The 21,339-nt window shown below is 38.3% G+C and overlaps 1 protein-coding gene and 1 pseudogene across 1 annotated transcript in view; one reads left to right on the top strand and one right to left on the bottom strand.

Moving 5' to 3' along the window:
- XPR1 (xenotropic and polytropic retrovirus receptor 1) overlaps positions 1-21,094 on the bottom strand; it is a 213,827-nt gene extending 192,733 nt beyond the window's left edge. Inside the window, 1 exon segment of the mRNA NM_001197160.1 lies at positions 20,988-21,094. Coding sequence (NP_001184089.1) covers positions 20,988-21,056 — 69 coding nt within the window. The 5' untranslated portion in view covers positions 21,057-21,094.
- LOC106558985 lies at positions 6,206-6,475 on the top strand (annotated as a pseudogene).
- Positions 21,095-21,339: the final 245 nt, after the last annotated feature.

Genomic DNA, 21,339 nt, shown 5'->3' with positions numbered 1-21,339 from the left:
CTCACTTACATTCATTCTCTTATCCTTTTACCTACACTATTTCAGTAAACTCTTCACTGGTTTACCAACCTATAGGTTTTCATCTCTCTAAAACTAAAACATCTTACAAACTGCTGCCATATTAACCTTCCCAAAGCACCAGTCTGATTCTCCTCCTTAAACTTATAAGGATTCCCCAATGGCCACAAAAAAAAATCATAATCCTCTGCTGATCTCCAAGGTACCCAGAATGGTCCAAACTATCTTTTTAGGCTTATCTTCCAAATTGAAGAAATAACTTTCATTTTCATAACCTGATCCTCAAGTCAAAATGAATTATTTTTATAATTCAACAACTACTGCCTCTACTAAAATCCCCTACCCTACCCACATCCCTAAAATCTAATTTCCAAATCTTAACCATTCTTCAAGGTCTACAACAAATTTAACCTCTTTTATGCTTTGTCTGAGATACTCCAGCTGGAAATCATCACTCCCTCCCCTGAAATCCTTTAGTAGTCTATTTGAAACCATTTATAGCACTTAATATCTCTACCTTATGTTTTAGTTATCCATATCACTTGTTTCACACATTAATGTAAAGTCAGGGTTTTGGACACCTTGCTTGTACTTGTATTAAAAAGGCACACCATAGATATTTCTAGATTACTAATCTCATCATTAAGGAAATTACCAAGTTTTATTTACTCAGTAACACCCCTAGGTGTCTACCCTATATACTATGCCAGGCTCTAAAGAAATGATAACTCAAACAAGGCAAAGTCACATAAATAGGTAAATTAGAATATGACATGTTAAATACTTTTAAAAAAATAAACAAAGCATATTCAAAGTCTAAAGCAGTAGGAATAGGGAAAAAAAAAAGTGAAATATGGGAAAGAAGGGGATACCAAGAAGTAAAAACAACTAAACATGCATTAAGGGAATACCAAAAGCAAAAACAACTAAACATGAACTAAGGGAATTAAAGATCTCCAAAATTCTGAGCCCAGGTAAAAAGAAGGATGATTCCAGATACTATTAACTGACCTGAAAAAACAGCAAAGAAAAAAATTGAGCAAAAAAAAAAGATAGGAGTTTGGGTGACAAAACATTTTAGGTTTCCACAGGATAACTGAGGTTGTTAGTGAACAGATGAAAATAGAGATTTACAATTTAAAAGATAGCTCAGAGTTACGTTACGAGTTGGAAATTATCTGCATATTAAGATGATTTGAAACGACATAAGTTCTAGGTAAATGAAATTTTCAGAAAGTGAGAAGTGGGCCAAGGACATAAATTTTTGGAATACAAAGCAGCAGAGATGACAATGAGGAAAAAATCAGATATATATACATAGGACCATAAAAATTAATATATAGTGTTGTATGGTAACAGATCATTGATGTGCATGTGTGAGCATAGCACAATGTGCAAAGTTATGGAATCACTATGTTATATACCTGAAACTAATGTAACACTGAAAAAAGAAATAAGTGCTTTAAAAACTACCAAAGCTGCTTAGAAAAGACATCTCTGCATCCCTATGTTCAGTGCAGCATTTTTCACAATATCCAAGCAAGACATGGAAACAACTTAAGTGTTAACAGATGGATCAATAAAGATGATGTGGTATACAATGGAAAATATTATTCAGCTACAAGAAAGAAGGAAATCTTGCCATTTGCAACAACGTGGATAATGACAGCGTTATGCTAAGTTAAATAAGTTAGAGAAAAACAAATACCATATGATATAACTTACATGTGGCACCTGAAAAAGACAAGCTCAGAAAAACAGAGAATAGAGTGGTGGTTACCACACATGTGTATTGGCGTGGGGACGGGGAATATTCATTAAAGGGTACAAACTGCCAGTTACAAGATTAGTAAGTTCTGAGGACCTAACGTTCATCATGATGATAACACCTAATAATACTGTGTTATAGACTTGAAAGTTGTAGAAAGAGCAGATCTTAAATGTTCTCACCACAAAAAAGAAAGTGTAATTATGTGATGGGATGGAAGTGTTAGTTAATACTACAATAGTAATCATTTTACAATATATCAATGTATTAAACCAGTATGTTGTACATCTTACATTTACACAGTGTCATATGTCAATTACATCTCAAGAAAGTTGGAAAAATAATTTAAAAATTAAACTGAAAACATCTGAGTTAAATAAAACAATCTAGGAAGGGTTCATTATACTAATAATTCTTCTGTTTCTTCAGCTGGATGGTGAATACAGGTGTCTATTCTATCTAATTGGAATGCCATCTCCCTATCTAACTGGAAAGCTGCAACTGAATTATAAATAAAAACAGCTAACATTAGAAGGCCTACACTCTTTACTCTCTACTTTAGAGCCTGTAATTTAAATTATCCATATGTAAGATTTAAAACATATAACCTTAAAGGAAAGAAAAATAAAAAGCTGCTTAGAGATTAAAAAGAAAGAGAGAAGGTGAAGTTATTAGATCTGAGGATCAGGAACTCATCCGTAACCATCAATAAATGGTTTCAGAAGAGTGATCAGGCTTAGATTAGATGGGAATGAGTATACATGAGAGCTGAGGAAATGATGGCCACAAATACTGATCAATAAAAAATCAATCAGTTACATTTATTGAATATATTGAATATCTACTATTAGATCGTTTTGAGTATTTTGAACATATAGCTTTAACTCTTTAAAGCATTAACTCTTAAAACACAGAGCCTTAACTCTTGAATGTAACTGTGCTTCTCATTTTACCACTGAAGATCTGAGACTCAGATTATTAAAGTAGCCTGCCCAAGTATTACACATTCTATAATTCATGCTTAAGAAAAAGACATATAGGCCACTATTTCTAATGAAACCTTATTTTCTAAGACTTACCTCTATTTTTGGCAACTCAATTTTTTGATATCCTTCCTTTTATTTCCAAAACTTTTCCTAACCATTAGATTTTTTTATCAGGTGTAGCAACTAGCCTCTGAAATGACTCCCAAAGATTCCTTCCTGGTAATAATGTTTTTGTGTAATCCCTCCCACACAAAATAGAGCTGACCTGTATAATCAACAGAATATTGCATAAATGACAGAGTACTACTTCCGAGGCTAGGTCATAAAAGACACTGTGGTTTGCATTTTGCTCTCTCTTGGATCACCCATTCTGAGAGAAGCCAGCCATGAAAAAAGAGAGTTCTGAGTGGTAAAGAACCGAGGCCTCCTGAAAAACAAAAACAAAACAAAACAAAACAAAACAAAACAAAAACCCACATGGATCCTCAGGCCCAGTCAAGCCTTGAAATGACTGCAGCTCCAGCTGACATCTTAACTGCAACCTCACATAATACTCTGAGCCAGAACACCCAGTTAAGCTCCTTCCAAACTCCAGACACATAGAAACAGCATGAGATAAATGTTTATTATTGTTTTAAACTACTAAGTTTTGAGGTAACTTGTAATATAGCAATAGACAGTTAATAGATGAGGTAGATTTGAAAAACATCTTTATAACACAGAATGTACATGTTATTAGATAATCACCAACATCTGCTTGTCTTGATCAAAGTAGCTAATATTTTTATTCCCACAAATATACAAAATTATGTTAAGGAAAATTATGACAACTTTAATTAAGTGATTTATTTAACATTAATAAACAAAATTGCATTCCCATATGTCAAAGCCACCACCATTATAACTTAACTTACACTGAATGCCCTTGGGAAGTCATGCAGCCACGCTTCTAAGCTGGAGAAGGTCTGACAGATAAATCAGCATCTTCCTTGTCTAAGGGCACTATTCTGATTATAAAATAACGCTGACAATAAATACTCTCTTCTAATTAAATCTATATGGCTCATTCTTACATATTATAGTAACAGCTATAAATTCTGAAGGCAAAGAGCAATCTCACTTCAATTTTTATATGCCAGTATCTAGCACAGTACAAATTTAAAATGGATTGGTAAATTTCACAGACTTTATCACACAAAACCTAGATAGATGTCCAATATCAGCACATCAGTTAATTTTTTAAAGTGCTAGCTACTATTATTTTTATTAAATTCTTTTATAGCAGATCCAGTTTCATAAAGTATCAAAACACGAAGTCCTTTCTTATGTTTCCCAATTTCTATTATCTTTTATTTCTACACAAAAATCAAACCATTTTCATTTACTAGTTAAAAGAAAAGCTCTTAATGCTTTTGGCTTCCAGCTCTCTTTAACATATAAGTTTTATACAGGTTGGTAAAACATGTTGGATTTTGCCCAAAAATAATAGTTATCACAACATAAAATTCTCACTTTTGCTCTTAGTAACAGTTTGCCAGTTTATCTGAACAAAAACAAAAAGGAATCCAAAAGCTTTGCAATGGTGTTTCCTATATGTCTATACAAATGGTTTCTTTTTTTTTTTTTTAAGTAATCTCTACACCCAACATGGGGCTCAAACTCACGACCCCAAGATCAAGAGTCACGTGCTCTTCCAAATGAGCTAATCAGGTGCCCAAAAAAATGGTTTCTAACCTAGGGGTGTGAAACCACTTCACAGCTCTAACTTCAATATCACAAAACCTTAATAGACAAGGTATTCTCTATAGGTTGAATAATGTTTCCCACAAAAATACCACTTGTCAAAATACACGAAGATATTTGTATTTAATAAAATACTACTGTATTTCATTGACTCTAAGACATCATCAATTGTCAAGGCACACCATTATTTTATGAATCATTAAGAAAGAAAAACACTTCCAATTACACTATGCCATCTGTAAGACAAATCCCAATTTCAAAGGTGTTGGATTGTGGAAGAGGGATGTGTACATCCTAGAATCTATGAAATACAATATTTCATCTTGTCAAAAGGTAGTTCCTCAAGCAATGGATTTTTTTAAGACTTTATTTTGACAGAGAGAGAAAAAGCACAAGCAGGGGGAGCAGCAGGGAGAGGGAGAAGCCGGCTCCTCAGAGAGCAGGGAGCCCAACAAGGGGCTCAATCCCAGGATCCTGGCAAGACTTGAGCTGAAGGCAGATACCAAACCAACTGAGCCACCCAAGCACCCATAAAGCAATGGATTCTAAAAGTCCAGCTATATCATTTGCTTTCCAAGAAATTTCATAAGATTCAAAGAGAGTCTTATTAGATTAAGTACTAATACTCTAAAATGACTGTTGAATAAATGAATAAGTTACTCCAATGGCTAATTTTTAATAATGACAAATTAACAGCTATACTTTACTGATGAGCATCTTCTATAGTTTAGGCCATTGCTGACACTTTCATATATTATATCTAATTCTCACAATAATCCTGAAAGCTAAATAGTACCCCCATTTAACACACAAGAAAACTGAGGTTCAGAGATATAATTTTGTGAATATCTCACAGCGAATAACTGAGGGAAATGTAAATAAATCCAAAACTTTAGATAAAATTAAAGCCACTTTCTCCACTGCCTTCATATATGAACAGATCTCATATATCCTCAAAGAACCTTTTGCTTTATTCTACTTGTTCCTAAAGGTTCTATCCTATTTTTCCTCACTCTGTTAAGAGCCACATTTCTCGGGCAGCCCCGGTGGCGCAGTGGTTTAGCGCAGCCTGCAGCCTGCAGCCTGCAGCCCAGGGCGTGATCCTGGAGAACCTGGATCGAGTCCCGTATCAGGCTCTCTGTATAATGCCTGCTTCTCCCTCTGACTGGGTCTCTGCCTCTCTCTCTCTCTCTGTCTCTATGAATAAATAAATGAAATCTTTGGAAAAAAAAAAAAAAAAGAGCCACATTTCTCAACTGAAAATTACACACATGTTGCTCAATGACTTTAACCTCTTAAAACCTGGAAGACAGGGCAGCCCCGGTGGCCCAGCGGTTTAGCACCGCCTTCAGCCCGGGGTGTGATCCTGGAGACCTGGGATCGAGTCCCATGTCAGGCTCCCTGCACGGAGCCTGCTTCTCCCTCTGCCTGTCTCTGTCTCTGTCTCTGTCTCTGTCTCTGTGTGTCTCTCTCTCTGTCATAAGTGAATAAATAAAATCTTAAAAAAAAACCTGGAAGACAGTTTGTAAAAGACAATTTATGTTCAGAATCTACCAATAAGCTTTTTTTGTCATATTCAAGGCCTATCCTTAATTCTCATTCTCACTGACCTATATACAGAGCATGTCACTGCTAATAATCCACTTATCTTTACAACTCTTGACTGTTGTGGGACCTAGTTTGCAGCAACATGGCTAAACGCATCAAGAAGGTCAGAATCGTGGGTAAATACGGGACCCGTTATGGTGCCTCCCTCCAGAAAATGGTGAAGCAGACATAAATTAGCCAGCCCGCCAAGTACACTTGCTCTTTCCTTGGCAAAACCAACATGAAAAGATGAGCTGTGGGCATCTGGCATTGTGGCTCCTGCATGAAAACCGTAGCTGGTGGCGCCTGGACCTATACCACCACTTCTGCTGTCACAGTAAAGTCTGCCATCAGAAGACTGAAGACAAGTTGAAAGACCAGTAGAAGCTCCATTTGAAACACCGCTAGCCTATAATAAATCAGCTAATTTATGTAAAAAAAAAAAAAAAACCCTCTTGACTCTTGTGACAATGTATGTTCCAAGACTTCCTCTATTTGCATCTCTACTTTTCTGCCTAAATATTTTCCCTGAAATGAGTTAATTCTGTATTACTATCTCAATTATGATAATCTTATCTGTTGACACGATTTTTAAAATCCTAGCTCCTTCTTTACACATAGACATTTCACACATAAAATCAAGCCTATTTAAGTTCTAATTTCATGAGTTTACCATCCCCCAAAGTAACTATTCTTTACCAGTTTCCCTAGATTTGAACCTTTACAGTGAATTCTTCCTTCCTTCACCCCTATAAAATGTATAAACACTGAGGCACCGACAAAATAAATCACTGTGCTAAGTACTAGAAAGTGATGCATTCAAAAATGTTTAATAGCGAGTGCCTGGGTGGCTCAGTAGGTTAAGTGTCCAACTCTTAATTTCAGCTCAAGTCATAATCTCAGGGTGTGAGGCCTGCTTGGGATTCTCTCTCACCCTTTGCCCCTCCCCCTTCCTCTTTAAAAAAAAGTGTAATAGTATTACTTTATCTTTACCAATGATAGCTTTATTTTTTTTAAAAAAAGATTTTATTTATTTATTCATGGGAGACACAGAGAGAAAAAGCAAGGCAGAGACACAGGCAGAGGGAGAAGCAGGCTCCACGCAGGGAGCCCAATGCGGGACTTGATGCCAGGTCTCCAGGATCACGCCCAGGGCCGAAGGCGGTGCTAAACCTCTGAGCCACCTGAGCTGCCCAATGATAGCTTTATTTAATTTCAAATATTAATGATAATAAAATGATCCAACTACTATAATATTGTGTATATACATTTGGAAGGAAGATACTAACCTTAATAGAATATTCTGTATTTAACAGGGCAGATTCACAAAATATGCATGAAATTATTATTAATAATTTTTGATACAGGGTTAAAAAAGGCTAGAGCCCTTTCTAGCAAATATCTAATGGCAGTATAATTTGAGATACTTATATTTCAATATTCATATTTCCAGTAAGTATATTTGAGTCAAAAATAAAGGTTTAGGGATCCCTGGGTGCCTCGGCAGTTTGGTGCCTGCCTTCGGCCAGGGGCGTAATCCTGGGGACCCGGGATCGGGTCCCGCGTCAGGCTCCCTGCGTGGACTCTGCTTCTCCCTCTACCTGTGTCTCTGCCTCTCTCTCTGTCTCTCATAAATGAATGAAAAAAATCTTAAAAAAGAAAGAAAGAAAGAAAGAAAGAAAGAAAGAAAGAAAGAAAGAAAGAAAGAAAGAAAGAAAGGTTTATCAGAAGATGTACGAGCTCTGTGATAGAAGTGGTATCTCACCTGCTTATAAACACCTTTGCTACCTATTATAAAAACATTTGAAAAACAAGGGAAAGACTGTATCTCAATTTCATTATCAGTGATTGCATTTGAGTTTACTACATAAAAGGGCTAAATCTGCACTCACTGACTAAACAAAACAAGAAAACTCTAAACTGATACCAAAATAATTTCTTTCTAGAGCTCTAGCCAATTTCTGTAAGGACAAACATGAACTTTTCTTATTTTCTCCATTCACTCTTCAACCATACTCTTATGAATCTCTTTTTCAACCCTTAATGACATCTCAGGGGGACCCAAGCCTTTTGGTCAGTTTCTGTTATTTCAAAAAAAAGTTGCTAAATATGGCAGACACTGCCAGATGCTGGATGCTGGCAGGTATCTACTACTCTGCATGACATAGACACAGTAAGCATTAAGTAAATACTATATATTATTACTATCAAATTTAATCAAATCTAAAATGTCACTAAGAGTAACATACATCATTATTTTTTGTGCTTCTAAAAAAAAAACATGTCTGCCAATTAATCTATGACACAGCATTAATTATAAGATGTATCCTGACTTCAGTGTTAAAATATGAGAAAAATACACACTAAAATTGATTAAATAAGCTATTGATCCAAGCCCTCAATATGTTTGGCCATACTGTCTGGTTTTCCTGCCTCTGGGTCTTTGGTTTTGTTCTCTCCAAGCCATCCTCCAAGAACTAAATTATATATCTCACTATGTACTAATTCCTCCCCACTAACCTCTCCTATAAAATTCTTGATGGTTCACACCCAGGAAGTGTTTAAACTCAGAAAGATACTCATCCCTTCACCCCCTGATCCCTTCTAGCCCCCCCTTTCCAACCTTACCCCATCAGTTCTCCAACATATCTACTAAACCAGAGTTCATTAATACACTTATTTTCACCTATTTATGCCTTTGTTTAATATTATTCTATCTGCCTAGATTGCCCCCAGTGCCCTTTTTCCTCTTCACTATGTGATCAAACCTTACTCAATCTCTGGTACCCAGTTCAAATATCACCTCTGTGAGAATTTCAAAGATATCCAGAGCAAAATCAATTGGTATTCTTCTGTAACACAATCACAGTATACTATGATGAGGAAACCCACTCAAGTTATTAGCTCCTCAAGGGCAGGCTCTTATCTTTACTTCTCTAGCCCCTTGCATGATGCTGACAATGTAATACCATATTTAAAAATCCAGGCTCTGAAATAAGACATACCTGTGTTTGAATTCTGGCTTTAATCACTCACTAGGTGATACTCAAAGACTCAGTGTCTTCTTAAAACAAGGATAACGTGGAGCACCTGGGTGGCTCAATGGTTGAGCGTCTGCCTTCAGCTCAGGGCATGATCCCGGGGTCCTGGGATCAAGTCCCACATCAGGCTCCCCAGAGGGAGCCTGCTTCTCCCTGTCTATATCTCTGCCTCTCTCTGTGTCTCTCATGAATAAGAAACAAAATCTTAAAAAAAAAAAAAAAAAAAAAACACGATAACAAAACCCACCTTAGAGTTAGAGGATAAGGATTAAATGTAAAATGCCTGACATCAGAAACACTCAGTCAACATTAGCTGGTAGTATTATCATTATTTCTTTATTATTAAAAATTAAAAAAAAAGGAAGCAGTCATTAATGAATACTTTGTGAACTGATTTAATACATATTCTAGGGCAGCCCCGGTGGCGCAACAGCTTAGCACCACCTGCAGCCCAGGGCGTGATCCTGGAAACCCTGGATGGAGTCCCACGTCAGGCTCTCTGCATGGAGCCTGCTTCTCCCTCTGCCTGTGTCTCTGACTCTGTGTGTGTGTGTGTCTCTATGAATAAATAAATAAAATCTTTAAAAAAAAATACATATTCTAATCTTCTCTAGTCATATATGTCCTGATTTGGCTTGGTAACAAGTAATAAGAGGTCTTAATGGGGAGGGAGGGTTACTCCTCATGTACAGATAACAAATAAACCTAAGTTAATGTTCAAACACAGATATATTACAGAGGAATGGCCAAATGATTTTTCAACTTTCCTGAACCTTGCTCTCATTCCTACCTAACCTCTCAAGCTTTACCATAATTTCTCAGTCCTGTCTCCTCAACTAAGATAGGTTTCTACCAAGACAGGAAAATGGCTAATTTTCTGTAGTTGAGTAAACAATAGTATTCTTAAGGTTTAAGTCTCTTAATTTACTCAGTCTTTTAACTGACACACACAAGAATTATCTTGGGTTGAAAATGTGATCTAATGGATTAGTCAGATAAATGTATTAATGCAGAGTATTTGAATAATCATTAGAACATTTAAATTGACTCCTACAAAGAAAATTAATTCTGAAAATTTAAAACCAAAAAAAAAAATTTACACAGCAGTGACAAGCATCAGCAAGGTACAGCAGTGAGCAACAGGCCAATATTCTTATTCCACGCTCTCCTATCAACTACTTTTAAGACTCTGACCACATAATCTTGGCCTCTCTACTCTCAATTTATTCATCTGTAAAATAGAAGGGTTGATGGGACGCCTGGGTGGCTCAGCAATTGAGTGTCTCCCTTCAGCTCAGGACATGATCCCAGAGTCCTGGGATTGAGTCTCATATCGGGCTCCCTACAAGGAGCCTGCTTCTCCCTCTGCCTATGTCTCTGCCTCTCCCTCTCATGAATAATTAAATAAAATCTTGAAAAAAAAAAAATAGAGGGGTTGAAAAGACTTTCTCAACTCTAAACCCAATTCTAGTATTAGAAATTAAATTTTCGGGCAGCCTGGGTGGCTCAGCGGTTTAGCGCCGCCTTCACCCCAGAGCGGGATCCTGGAGACCACAGATCGAGTCCCGTGTCAAGCTCCCTGCATGGAATGGAGCCTGGTTCTCCCTTTGCCTGTGTCTCTGCCCCCCCCTCTCTCTCTCTCTGTGTCTCTCATGAATAAATAAATTAAAACTTTTTTTTAAAGATTTAATTTATTTATTCATGAGAGACACACACAGAGAGAGAGGGGCAGAGACACAGACAGAGAGAGAAGGCTCCATGCAGGGAGCCCAATGTGGGACTCGATCCCAGGTCTCCAGGATCACGCCCTGGGCCAAAGGCAGGTGCTCAACCACTGGGCCACCCAGGCGTCCCATAAATTAAATCTTTAAAAAAAAAAAGAAATTAAATTTTCATTAGAAAATTGAACTAAAAACTCAAGCTCACTTAAGCTATTTGGTCATACTTAAGAGTACATGTATGAATTTTACCCCAATTAAAAAAAAAAAAAACTAAAATAACAGAGAGGGTCTATAATTTAAATAAATAAGGTCTAAGTTACAAGCGACCATGGATTTTCAAAACTACATAATTGTTCCCGACTGATTTTCTTACTATATATAAAATGGTTAAGGACAATTTATTAATAAAAGTATCACAGATAACAGGAGTAATAGTTAAAATCAATAAAGACATTTTCCAAGAAAACCTGAACTGGATAACCATAAAGTGACAAGCTTTAAGGCTTAGTCTCCCTTCCAAAGATACTGTTAAACCAACATTATTTAATACCATTGAGCTTTGATGGAGAAATAATTTTAATAGTAAATATATAGGGACACCCAGGTGGCTCAGCAGCTGAAAGTCTGCCTTTGGCTCAGGGTGTAATCCCAGGATCCAGGATAGAGTCCCACATTGGGCTCCCTGCATTTGATAGGCATTGCTCTATGGACTTTCCATATTTTAATCCCTTTAATCCTCACAAAGTCCTATAAAAGCTATTAGTATCCCTATTTTACAGATAAGGAAACTGAAGCAGAGAGAGGTTAAATGACTTGCCTGAGGTCTCTAAGCTAATTGTGGAGCTGGAATATTAGGCAGTCTGGCTTCAGAGTTTGTTCTCTATGTGCATTATGAACATACTAGCATATGAGGCAAAATAATAAGCAATAAAATGAATCAGAGTAATTGTGTTAACTCAGCCACTAACCATACCAGGTAACTTTGAATCACTTAACCCCTCTAAACCTCATTTCCCATTTAGGTAAAAAAGGGAATTGGGCTAATCTCTGAAATTCCTCAAAAAGTCTAATTAATTCTATGATCTATGATCTAGAAGCCAAACACCACAACTTGGCATAGCAATAGTTATGCCCATTTTTCTTTATCTTCCTCTTTTCACTCTTATCACTAATATCTTATTATCGTTTTCTTATGGCCTCATCTTCATAAGGTCCTCTATTTATCAGTTGCCTATCTAATAATAGTTACACAGAAAACCTTGAGGAAAATATAAATTAACTCTGACCTCCAGACCCCTCTACTACCTCCAAATCATGCAGACTGAGACAGGACTAAAAACAGACCAGTCACTACTTCAACAGGTGCTCAAGAACAGATCAGACCACATCTAACTGTATGTATGTATGTATGTACATACGTATAAATGAATGAATTTATTGATTTATTTTTCATAAGGCAATAGGATGTAGGAATTAAGAGAAGCCTACCCACAATTAGCATATTATTTCCTCAGTGGACCTAAGACTCAGTTTCCCCAGCTATAAGCAGAATCTACCTAAATAGCTTGCTATAAAGAGAAAATGTTTTTAGGGTGCCTGGGTTGCTCAGTAGTGGAGTGTCTGCCTTTGGCTCAGGACCTGATCCCAGAGTCCTGGGATGGAATCCCACATCAGGCTCCCCACAGGGAGCCTGCTTCTCCCTCTGTCTATGTTCTCTGTGTGTGTGTGTGTGTGTGTGTGTGTGTGTGTCATGAATAAATAAAATCTTAAAAAAAGAGAGAGAGAGAGATAATGTTTTTAAAACTTACCACAGTGCCTAACACTATAAGCACTCAAAAAAATCACAGCTGGGGATCCCTGGGTGACTCAGTGGTTTAGCACCTGCCTTTGGCCCAGGGCGTGATCTTGGGAGTCCCAAGATCAAGTCCCACATCCGGCTCCCTGCATGGAGCCTGCTTCTCCCTCTGCCTGTGTCTCTGCCTCTCTCTCTGTGTCTCTCATGAATAAATAAAATCTTAAAAAAAAAAATCACAGCTGAAAAAAAAAAAATCACAGCTGTTGTTACTGCCCCTGCTATCACCACTGTTATTATTTACAATTCTTATATAAATGCAAGAGCTCCAAAGTATGACAGATCCAATTTCAAATTCTGGCTCTACTACTTACTAGGTGTGTAGCCATGAACAAATTGATTAATCTCTCTAAAATGAAAGTAATAAATCATCTATCTTATGAAGATTAAGTGAGATTAACCTATGGAAAGCAGCTGACATTGGGTTCCTAACTGCTCAATAAATATTAATTCCGTTCTCCTTAATGACAAGCTGACCACATATCTACTAAATTCAATTCAATTCAAAGAAAAGAGAATGGAATTGGGAATCCCAAGGAAGCCGCCTTCACTTTTCCCAAAAAAACATCCTTTGTAGTAGGGGAAATACCAGAGAATTCTGACCCAAGAGATTCCCTTATACCCCTTATGTGCTTCCTAAAACTAGAGAACTCTCTCAGGCCATCTCTGAACTTTCTGAAAGGAGTTCTATGGTCTACGGCAGCAACTCTCAGAAACCCTTTCAAGGAGGGGTCCTGCCTGGCTCAGTTGGAAGAACATGCAACTCTTGATCTTGGGTTGTGAGACTGAACGCTACATTAGGTGTACAGATTAAATAAACTTAAAAAAAATAGAAACCCAGGCAGCCCTGGTGGCTCAGCGGTTTAGCGCCACCTTCAGCCCAGGGTGTGATCCTGGAAACCCGGGATCCAGTCCCACATCAGGCTCCCCGTGTGGAGCCTACTGCTCCCTCTGCCTGTGTCTCTGCCTCTCTGTGTGTGTCTCTCTCATGAATAAACAAATTAAATCTTTAGAAAAAAAAAAAAAAAAAACAGAAACCCTTTCAGGGAGCCCAAAAGATCCAAACTTTCTTTAATAATAGTACAAAACTTCATTTTTTTCACTCATTTTTTCACAAATAAACAGTGCTTTCCAGAGGCTGCATGAAGTGAGAGAACATGTCTCTAGTAGGTGTGCTACTCCTGTGTTTTACGCATTTCTCAGTTTTAATTTGTAATACAGCATATATCAGGAGGCATTGGAATCCTCAACAATTTTCAAGTTTCAAATGGTCCCAAGACCAAAAAGTTTAAGAACCACTGTTCTAAGGTACAGAAAAAGCCAAGAAAGCACATGGATCACTCTAAATTACAACTTTACCAATTTAGCCTAAATTTAAGTCATAGAATAATCTAAAAACTTCCCACTTTCCTGAATGATTACATTTCAGCCCTTCAATCTTCAAAAAAATCACTTGTTCACCAATTCTTTATGAACAGTCAGTGACAGAAGTAGGTCTAAGGCCTTATCTTCTCATTCTTAATCTATGGTCTTTCTAAATACTGCAGGTCATCCTCAACAAGTATTGACAATAATAAGCGTATTGTCCTCTTGCTATTATATACAGGTTTAAGTTATGCTTACAGCAGGTTAATTATCCTTTCCTCTGGCCTCTAATAAATGAACAATTTTTTTTAAATTTTCTGATCACTCCCTATAGACAAATCACACCTGCATGGTGATGGGAAGAAATCTACTCCTAAAACAAGTTAGATTTAGGTGCGCCTAGGTGGCTCGGTCAGTTAAGTACACAACTTTTGATTTCGGCTCAGGCCCTGATTTCAGGGTTGTGAGATCAAACCTCGCCCAGAGTTGGACTCCCTGCTCAGCAAGGAGTTTTGCCTGAGATTCTCTCCCTCTGCCCCTCCCCTTCCTTTCTCTGTCTCCCTAAAAATAAATAAATATTTTAAAAATAAAAACAAATTAGATTTAAAGGTGTATAACATAAAAAGTTTGAAAAGCTAAGGAGAAATCTTCCACATCATTTACAAAGTGATCCAAATTTATAACAATGCTCCAAGTCCTCCATCTGCAATCTTCCCTTTCTACACCATTTTTAATTCTAAAAACATTGCATTGACTGAAATATAAAACCCAAAACCAAAAACTGTTTTTTTCGGTTTTTAAGATAATGAGAGAGCTAGAATTTCAGGACAAATCTATCAGCCTACAGCAAATAGAACCCCCATAAATATTTTTTGGAATGAATGGATAATTTAAGTCATTTATTCATGAGCTTTGTCATCTTAGCTTCTTTCAGCATTTACTAGGTAACAGGAATATGTGTAAAGGCAAATCATAACCTAGTGAATTCTGACATTCTCTCAATCCCTAAAGCCAGTTCAGTACCAGGCAACCCACAAACCAGCTTAGGTTAATAAGCTGCACAACTTGAGCAAAGTCTTCCAAACCCTTTTTTATACCATATCCCTATCAAATACAAAAACAAAAGCTTATTATGTACCTCCAGTATATGTATATTTATTGATAAATTATAGCCTTCTACAACTGTGTCTCTTATAAAACATTTTTTTAAGTTTTTATTTATTTTGAGAGAGAAAGTACGTACAAGTGGAGGCAGAGTGAGAGAGAGAATCTCAAGCAGACTGCATGCTGAGTGCAGAGCCCAACGTGGGGCTTGATCCAAGAACTCTGAGATCATGAACTGACTGAAACCAAGTCAGACGCTTAACCAACTGAGCCACCTAGATACTCCTAAAACAGAATTTTTTAAAGTTTCTAAAAGTTGAGACAATGATAAAATAATTAATTTTTGTTTCACTTATATTAAAAAATATTTTTAATCTAAGAAATTACCATCAATAACAATATTTCAGAGAACAACATAACTGAAACGCTTTATTATTTTTAAAAGCTGAGTTTAATATTTTGTGATAAAGTATTTCGAAGCTCTACTTCAAACTTCAGGAATTAGTTGATTGTGAAACTTAATAATAATGGTTATAAACTGAAAAACAGACTTCACAAAGGCAGGATACTCTTAATGCATAATATGTGCTTAGGGTGAAGTTCATTGTGGATGACAGTGGATGTAAAATCTTATTTCAAAGGATTATCTTAAGGAATCCTTCTCTCTTTTTCTCAGAAGACCTCCTAACAAGGTCATCAAATTGATCCATTTACTAAATATTAGTAAAATTCTATTTCTTCCTTGTCTTATGAATAAAAATGAATATAACTAGAATAAAAACGAATATAATGAATAGCTCAACTATTATCTTTCTCTTACTCCATGGGAGTTTGGGGTACTCTCCTTTGGGGGCTATGACCCAAATATACTTAAAAACCCTAATCAGCACAACTCAACAGTCTCTCAAATGCTTTCCAGATTAGGACTGGATTTGAAGCCAGGACTAATTTTCCATGGTCACCCCTGGTCAAATAAGATTCTTAGGTTCTTATGATCTGGGCCTTTACCCAAAAGCTGATCCAAAACCAACCTTCAGGGATGGATGGACAAGTATAATCTTTCCAGGATACTCACCCTAACATACATTATTATACGAAGATAATAAGGAATAGTAATAGGTTCCTGCCTTATACAACATCCATTTACTCATTTAAGAAACATCGGTAAATGCCAAGCATCTTATTTACAAGTGTTATCTTAAATATGATATACTGTACTTTCATTTGCAGAAGTGCCTGAAAGAAAAAGTGGTTTGTGCCCCATCGGGTGGCCAAACTGGAAATTTCAAACAAGTTCTAGCAAGACAACTTAACCCTAACGAATCAACATAATACCTTTGGGAAATTGAAGCCTGCAACACAAGTGTTCTCATGGGATAGTTCTATAAATGAAAATCACAATAATGTCAGGGCAATGTTTCCTTACACTTGAAAAAAAGAGATGTATAGCTTGTACAGAATCTCTCCTTTTCCAAATCCTGCGATAAAAAAATTAATCCAGGACTATCACTTTTTATTTATTTAAGTTAAATAAAAGTTTCACTGGGTCAGCTTTCCTTTCACAGATTAAAATCTCCTCAAAATTTTCTGAAAGAACCTTAACCTGAAAAATACGCTATTAATAATAGTCCTAGAAAACAGAGAGGGAGGCAAACCATAAGAGATTCTTAACTACAGGGAACAAACTGAGGGTTGCCATAGGGGAGATTGGTGAGGGGATAGGATAACTGGGTGATGGGCATCAAGGAGAGCACTTGAATTAATAAGCACTAGGTGCTATATGGAATTGATGAATCACTGAATTCTGCCTCTGAAATTAAAAATACAGTATATGTTAATTAAAGTGAATTCCAATTTTTAAAAAATTTAGTAATAGTCCTAAATTTAAGTCTTCTTCATACATCAAACATAATTAAACCATAAAAACATACAGAAATTTGGGATCCCTGGGTGGCTCAGCGGTTTAACGCCTGCCTTCAGCCCAGGGCGTGATCCTGGGGTCCTGGGATCGAGTCCCACATCAGGCTCCCTGCATGGAGCCTGCTTCTCCCTCTGCCTGTTTCCCTGCCTCTCTCTCTCTCTCATGAATAAATATATAAATTAAGAGAAAAAAAAAACATACAGAAATTTAAAGCTAGATGGGTCCTTAGAAAATACAGCCCTGTGAGTTTAGAAACCATCAAGTCCAGTTCTCTCACTTTACAAATGAAGAACCTAAAGCCCAGAAAGAGGAAGTAATTTCATCAGGGTCACACAGCTAGGGCAGCCTGACTCCCAATGCTTACACATCTACGCTCAAGAGACTATCTATCTATAAATGATCCTGGACAAACAACTTAACCTCTTTGGGCCTTTGTTTCCCTGTCTGAAAAAAAAACAAGGAGGCAGCTAATATTTAAATTCCTTTTAAACTCTAAAATCCTGAAATTTAGGGACCTCATTATTCTAGTATCTTACAAAACTACAGTATACACTGAAAAAACCATCTCTAATTCCTCAGAAATCAAAGCAGCACAGGACCCTAGGGATGAAAACACAAGTCAGCAGCCTAAAGCACCAAATATATTTGCTTCTTTTGCTAATATTCTGTAAAATATTAACACAGTCCTACTAGTCTGTGTGGTTGAAACTGGTCTGTTAATTTTGATTAATCAATTACAAAGCTCTAAAATTGCAATCAGTGATTCTAAATTTTTTTTAAGTGCTCTCATAAAGATTTATTGATGTTTTATTTTCTCTGCCAAGATTTACACTCAAATAGATTACTGGAAACAGGGATGGTCTCTGTTCATTTGTGTTTACTCTCTGTAAAAGCTATTCACAAATGTATCAAATATACTTTCTTTGTATGGTTTCTTCCTGTTGCTCTCTTGTGCTTAATTATTCTGCCTATGAAAACTGAGTTTATGAACTCCACAATTTATTGTGGAGAAACTCTAATAATTATTAGGGTATTGATGAGTCACTTTAATAATTTTTAACATTCCAAAACACAAAAACCACCAAAAGTTAAACCGAAAAGCTATGAACCACAATGGACCTTGGAAAGCTCTGGCCCTATATTCTTATCTTATGAAAAAAAGGAAACAGCCCTGAATAGATTGTCCCCAGGGTCTCATGGCTAACATATACAAGAACTAGCATTTGTTGTGTGACCATGTATACACAATAATACAAATAATTATAGAGTTAAAACAAAATCTTCAGTTTCTCTCTAATGCTCTTATTTCAAATAAAATTTAGTATAGTGAAATGACATAAAAACCAAAGAGGCTGAACAGTTTGTAGTGGTTCACAGCACTAGAAAGCACCATAGGCTACACATCAGGGGTAATACTCCAAAATTTCACCATCAGAGCCTGAAAAACAAATTCAACTCTGTTCTACTAGCCGTGTTTCAGGGCATGATCTTCATACATGAGCAACTACATGTTACTGCATTACAAGAAGGTTCTTTTCTCTAGCAACAGCTAAGCTTTTTTAAGATGTCATTTTTCCCCAAAGTTTTTAAGTTGCCAAAATGCCTGGACTCGGAAAACTCCTATTTATGGCCCTTTAAGTATTTTTAAAGGAATAGCACCAGCTCTTGAGAAACAATATACAACACAGACCCCAACCCTTTAAGATGTCTTTAACGGCTTCAATTCACAAAGAAAAGTCCTCCTTATTTATTTTTGCCTACCAAACAATGAGTTTATCTGGGACAGGAGTCATGTAGCAGGGACTCTGCAGAATAAAATTTCAATCATCCGTAATAAATGAATTTTTTAAAGAAACAATTTATAATTGCCCCAGGAAAGACAATCCAGTCACATTCCCTCTGTAACCAACCTAACCAATTAGTGTTAGTGTCCAAACGGAGTGAATGAGGAGTCCCAGAATTACTGTGGTTACTCCAGCCAGAAAGCTGACATTACAAATCAAGAGGTAACTGCATTTTCAAACTAAACCTGATGCTTCCCCTTCCAGCTTCAGATATTCCAAATTAATATAATTCTATGAAACGGTTAAGTGCTGTAATACTTAAAATGAATCACAGCATACAATCAGCCACTATTACTTTTCCCCAAATCAAGCATTCCATACTATATAACAAGTATAAGATGTTGCTTCAGCATGCTGTGTCCTATGCCTCTATGAAGAACTGGCAGTGGTGCTGAAAATTACTACTACAAGATGAAAGACCAATACCCTCCTTTCAATAAAAACCATCATCTGGACTGTAGCCAAGGTTTTAAAACTGACCGAATGTTATTAGAAACAATAAATCAAAAACTCCACAGGCTGAGAAGCTAGTGCCTTATTTCATTCTTACAAAATGTAGCCACAAAAGGCTGTAAGAAAATTAACTGACGAGAAAGCATTAATAATTCTGGGCTTTTCATTTCTAGCAATAATCAAATACTGCATTTTACAAGGTGAATTTATTTTACAATCCTCAAGGTTCTGTTTACCTACACACACACACACACACACACACACACACCCCTTTCCCTGTCTTCTTCAATTATTACAACTCTATGTGAAAAATAAACTTGTTATTGCCTAAACATCCTTATCACTGAACTTAAATAGAAATTAAAAAGAGAATTAAAATTTTGCAACTCACAAAATGTAGCTAACCTATCTGTGTTCATATTGATTTTACACTCTTTGTTCCTGCACACACATAGATGTGAATTCCTGGAGGTTACAGAGAAGTCTTTCTTTCTCTATCCAGGAGCTGAATTGCCAGCTACTGAGAATAACCTATTGCAGTTCTTGAAGCTCTTCGGGTATCCTGCCTTCTGAACATATAAAAGGGTTCATTACCTTTACTTTTCCCTATATTAATGTAAGGTTCCTTATCACTATCTATCGAATACTCTCCTGGAGCTGTTATTGCAGAAATTGGGGGACGGGGGACGGGGGGGGGCTGGGGGGGGGCGCGGGGAGGGCATATCTGTAATACACAGGTATGTTTAAAAGTAATTGTTTACAACAGTTTCCTCCCAAGCTAACAAAAATCTCAGGAGAGAAAAATCTGAAATTTTCAATGATCTTCTCTTCCCTGCTTCCTCTTCCCCCTTCACTCCATTCCAAAACAAGGGGAGAGTCAAAACCAGAGATGTGATTACTTTGTATACTTCATGCAATCAGTAGAAAGACCAGTCACCGTCTTACCAAAACAGAATAGATGGTTACAAGACGTTTGCCCACGGGAACCACTGCAAAGGTGATATGTACGTTTAAGTCAAGTTTCAACCCTTGTTACGAAGCCTTTGTCAACAGTGGACAAGTGAGGAAGAGCGGAAGGGCTCCGTGGAGAGGGAGAAAATCACTAAAGGGGCTCATCTCCGAAGAGAAGGATCCTCGGGGAGAGGTGAGCAGAAGAAACAAAACCTAACCTTGGCGAGGGGGCGCTCGCCCAGGGCGGGGACGAGAGGTCAGAGCGAGCGGGGAGGCGGGGATTAGCGCCGGGCCGCCGCGACCCCGGCCTGCCCTCCCGCCGCGACCCCCCCACCTGCGGCTCGCCCTCCCACCCCGGTTCCGCAGCCCCGGCCGAGCCGTGCCCTCCCTGCCGGCCCGCCGCCCGCATATCCGTTACCCCGGCGGCAGCGGGGCTGCGGGGGAGGGGAAGGTCAGCGGGGCCCACAGGGGGCCGGCCGCGGCGGGGATGCCGCAGTGGCTCCCCGCGGCGCCGGGGCAAAGTCCGCCCGGGCGCCGAGAGGCAGCAGCGGGAGCGGAAGGCGGCAGCGGAGGTCGGGACTGGCGAGATGGTGGCCCCTCCGAGTCCTCCCACACCCCGGCGGCCGCCGGTACCTCATACTGGATGTATTGCTTCCTCCACTCCGGAGTGATGTGCGCGGAGAGGTGCTCGGCGAACTTCATCCTGCCGTTTCCCCCTCACTCCCACTCGGGTCCAGCAGTTGCGGGCGGCGGCGGCGGCGGCGGCGGCGGCGGCGGCGGCGGCAACAGCGACTCCGACTCCTCCCCACATGGGCCCCGGCGCGGCACGGCGCTGCGCTTCTCTCCTCCTCCGCCGCCGCCGAGGTCTCCTCAGAGCCGCCCTCCCGCCATCTTCCTCCTCCTCTCCATAGCCCCGCCCCGCCCCGCCCTCTAGACGTCATCCCCATGGTAACCGCCTACGCCGCACCGACGAAAGGGGCGGGGC

The sequence above is a fragment of the Canis lupus genome, chromosome 7, assembly GCF_011100685.1.
Source record: "Canis lupus familiaris isolate Mischka breed German Shepherd chromosome 7, alternate assembly UU_Cfam_GSD_1.0, whole genome shotgun sequence".
In the NCBI taxonomy this organism is placed as follows: domain Eukaryota; kingdom Metazoa; phylum Chordata; class Mammalia; order Carnivora; family Canidae; genus Canis; species Canis lupus.
This window is presented reverse-complemented; position numbering and strand designations above follow the sequence as displayed.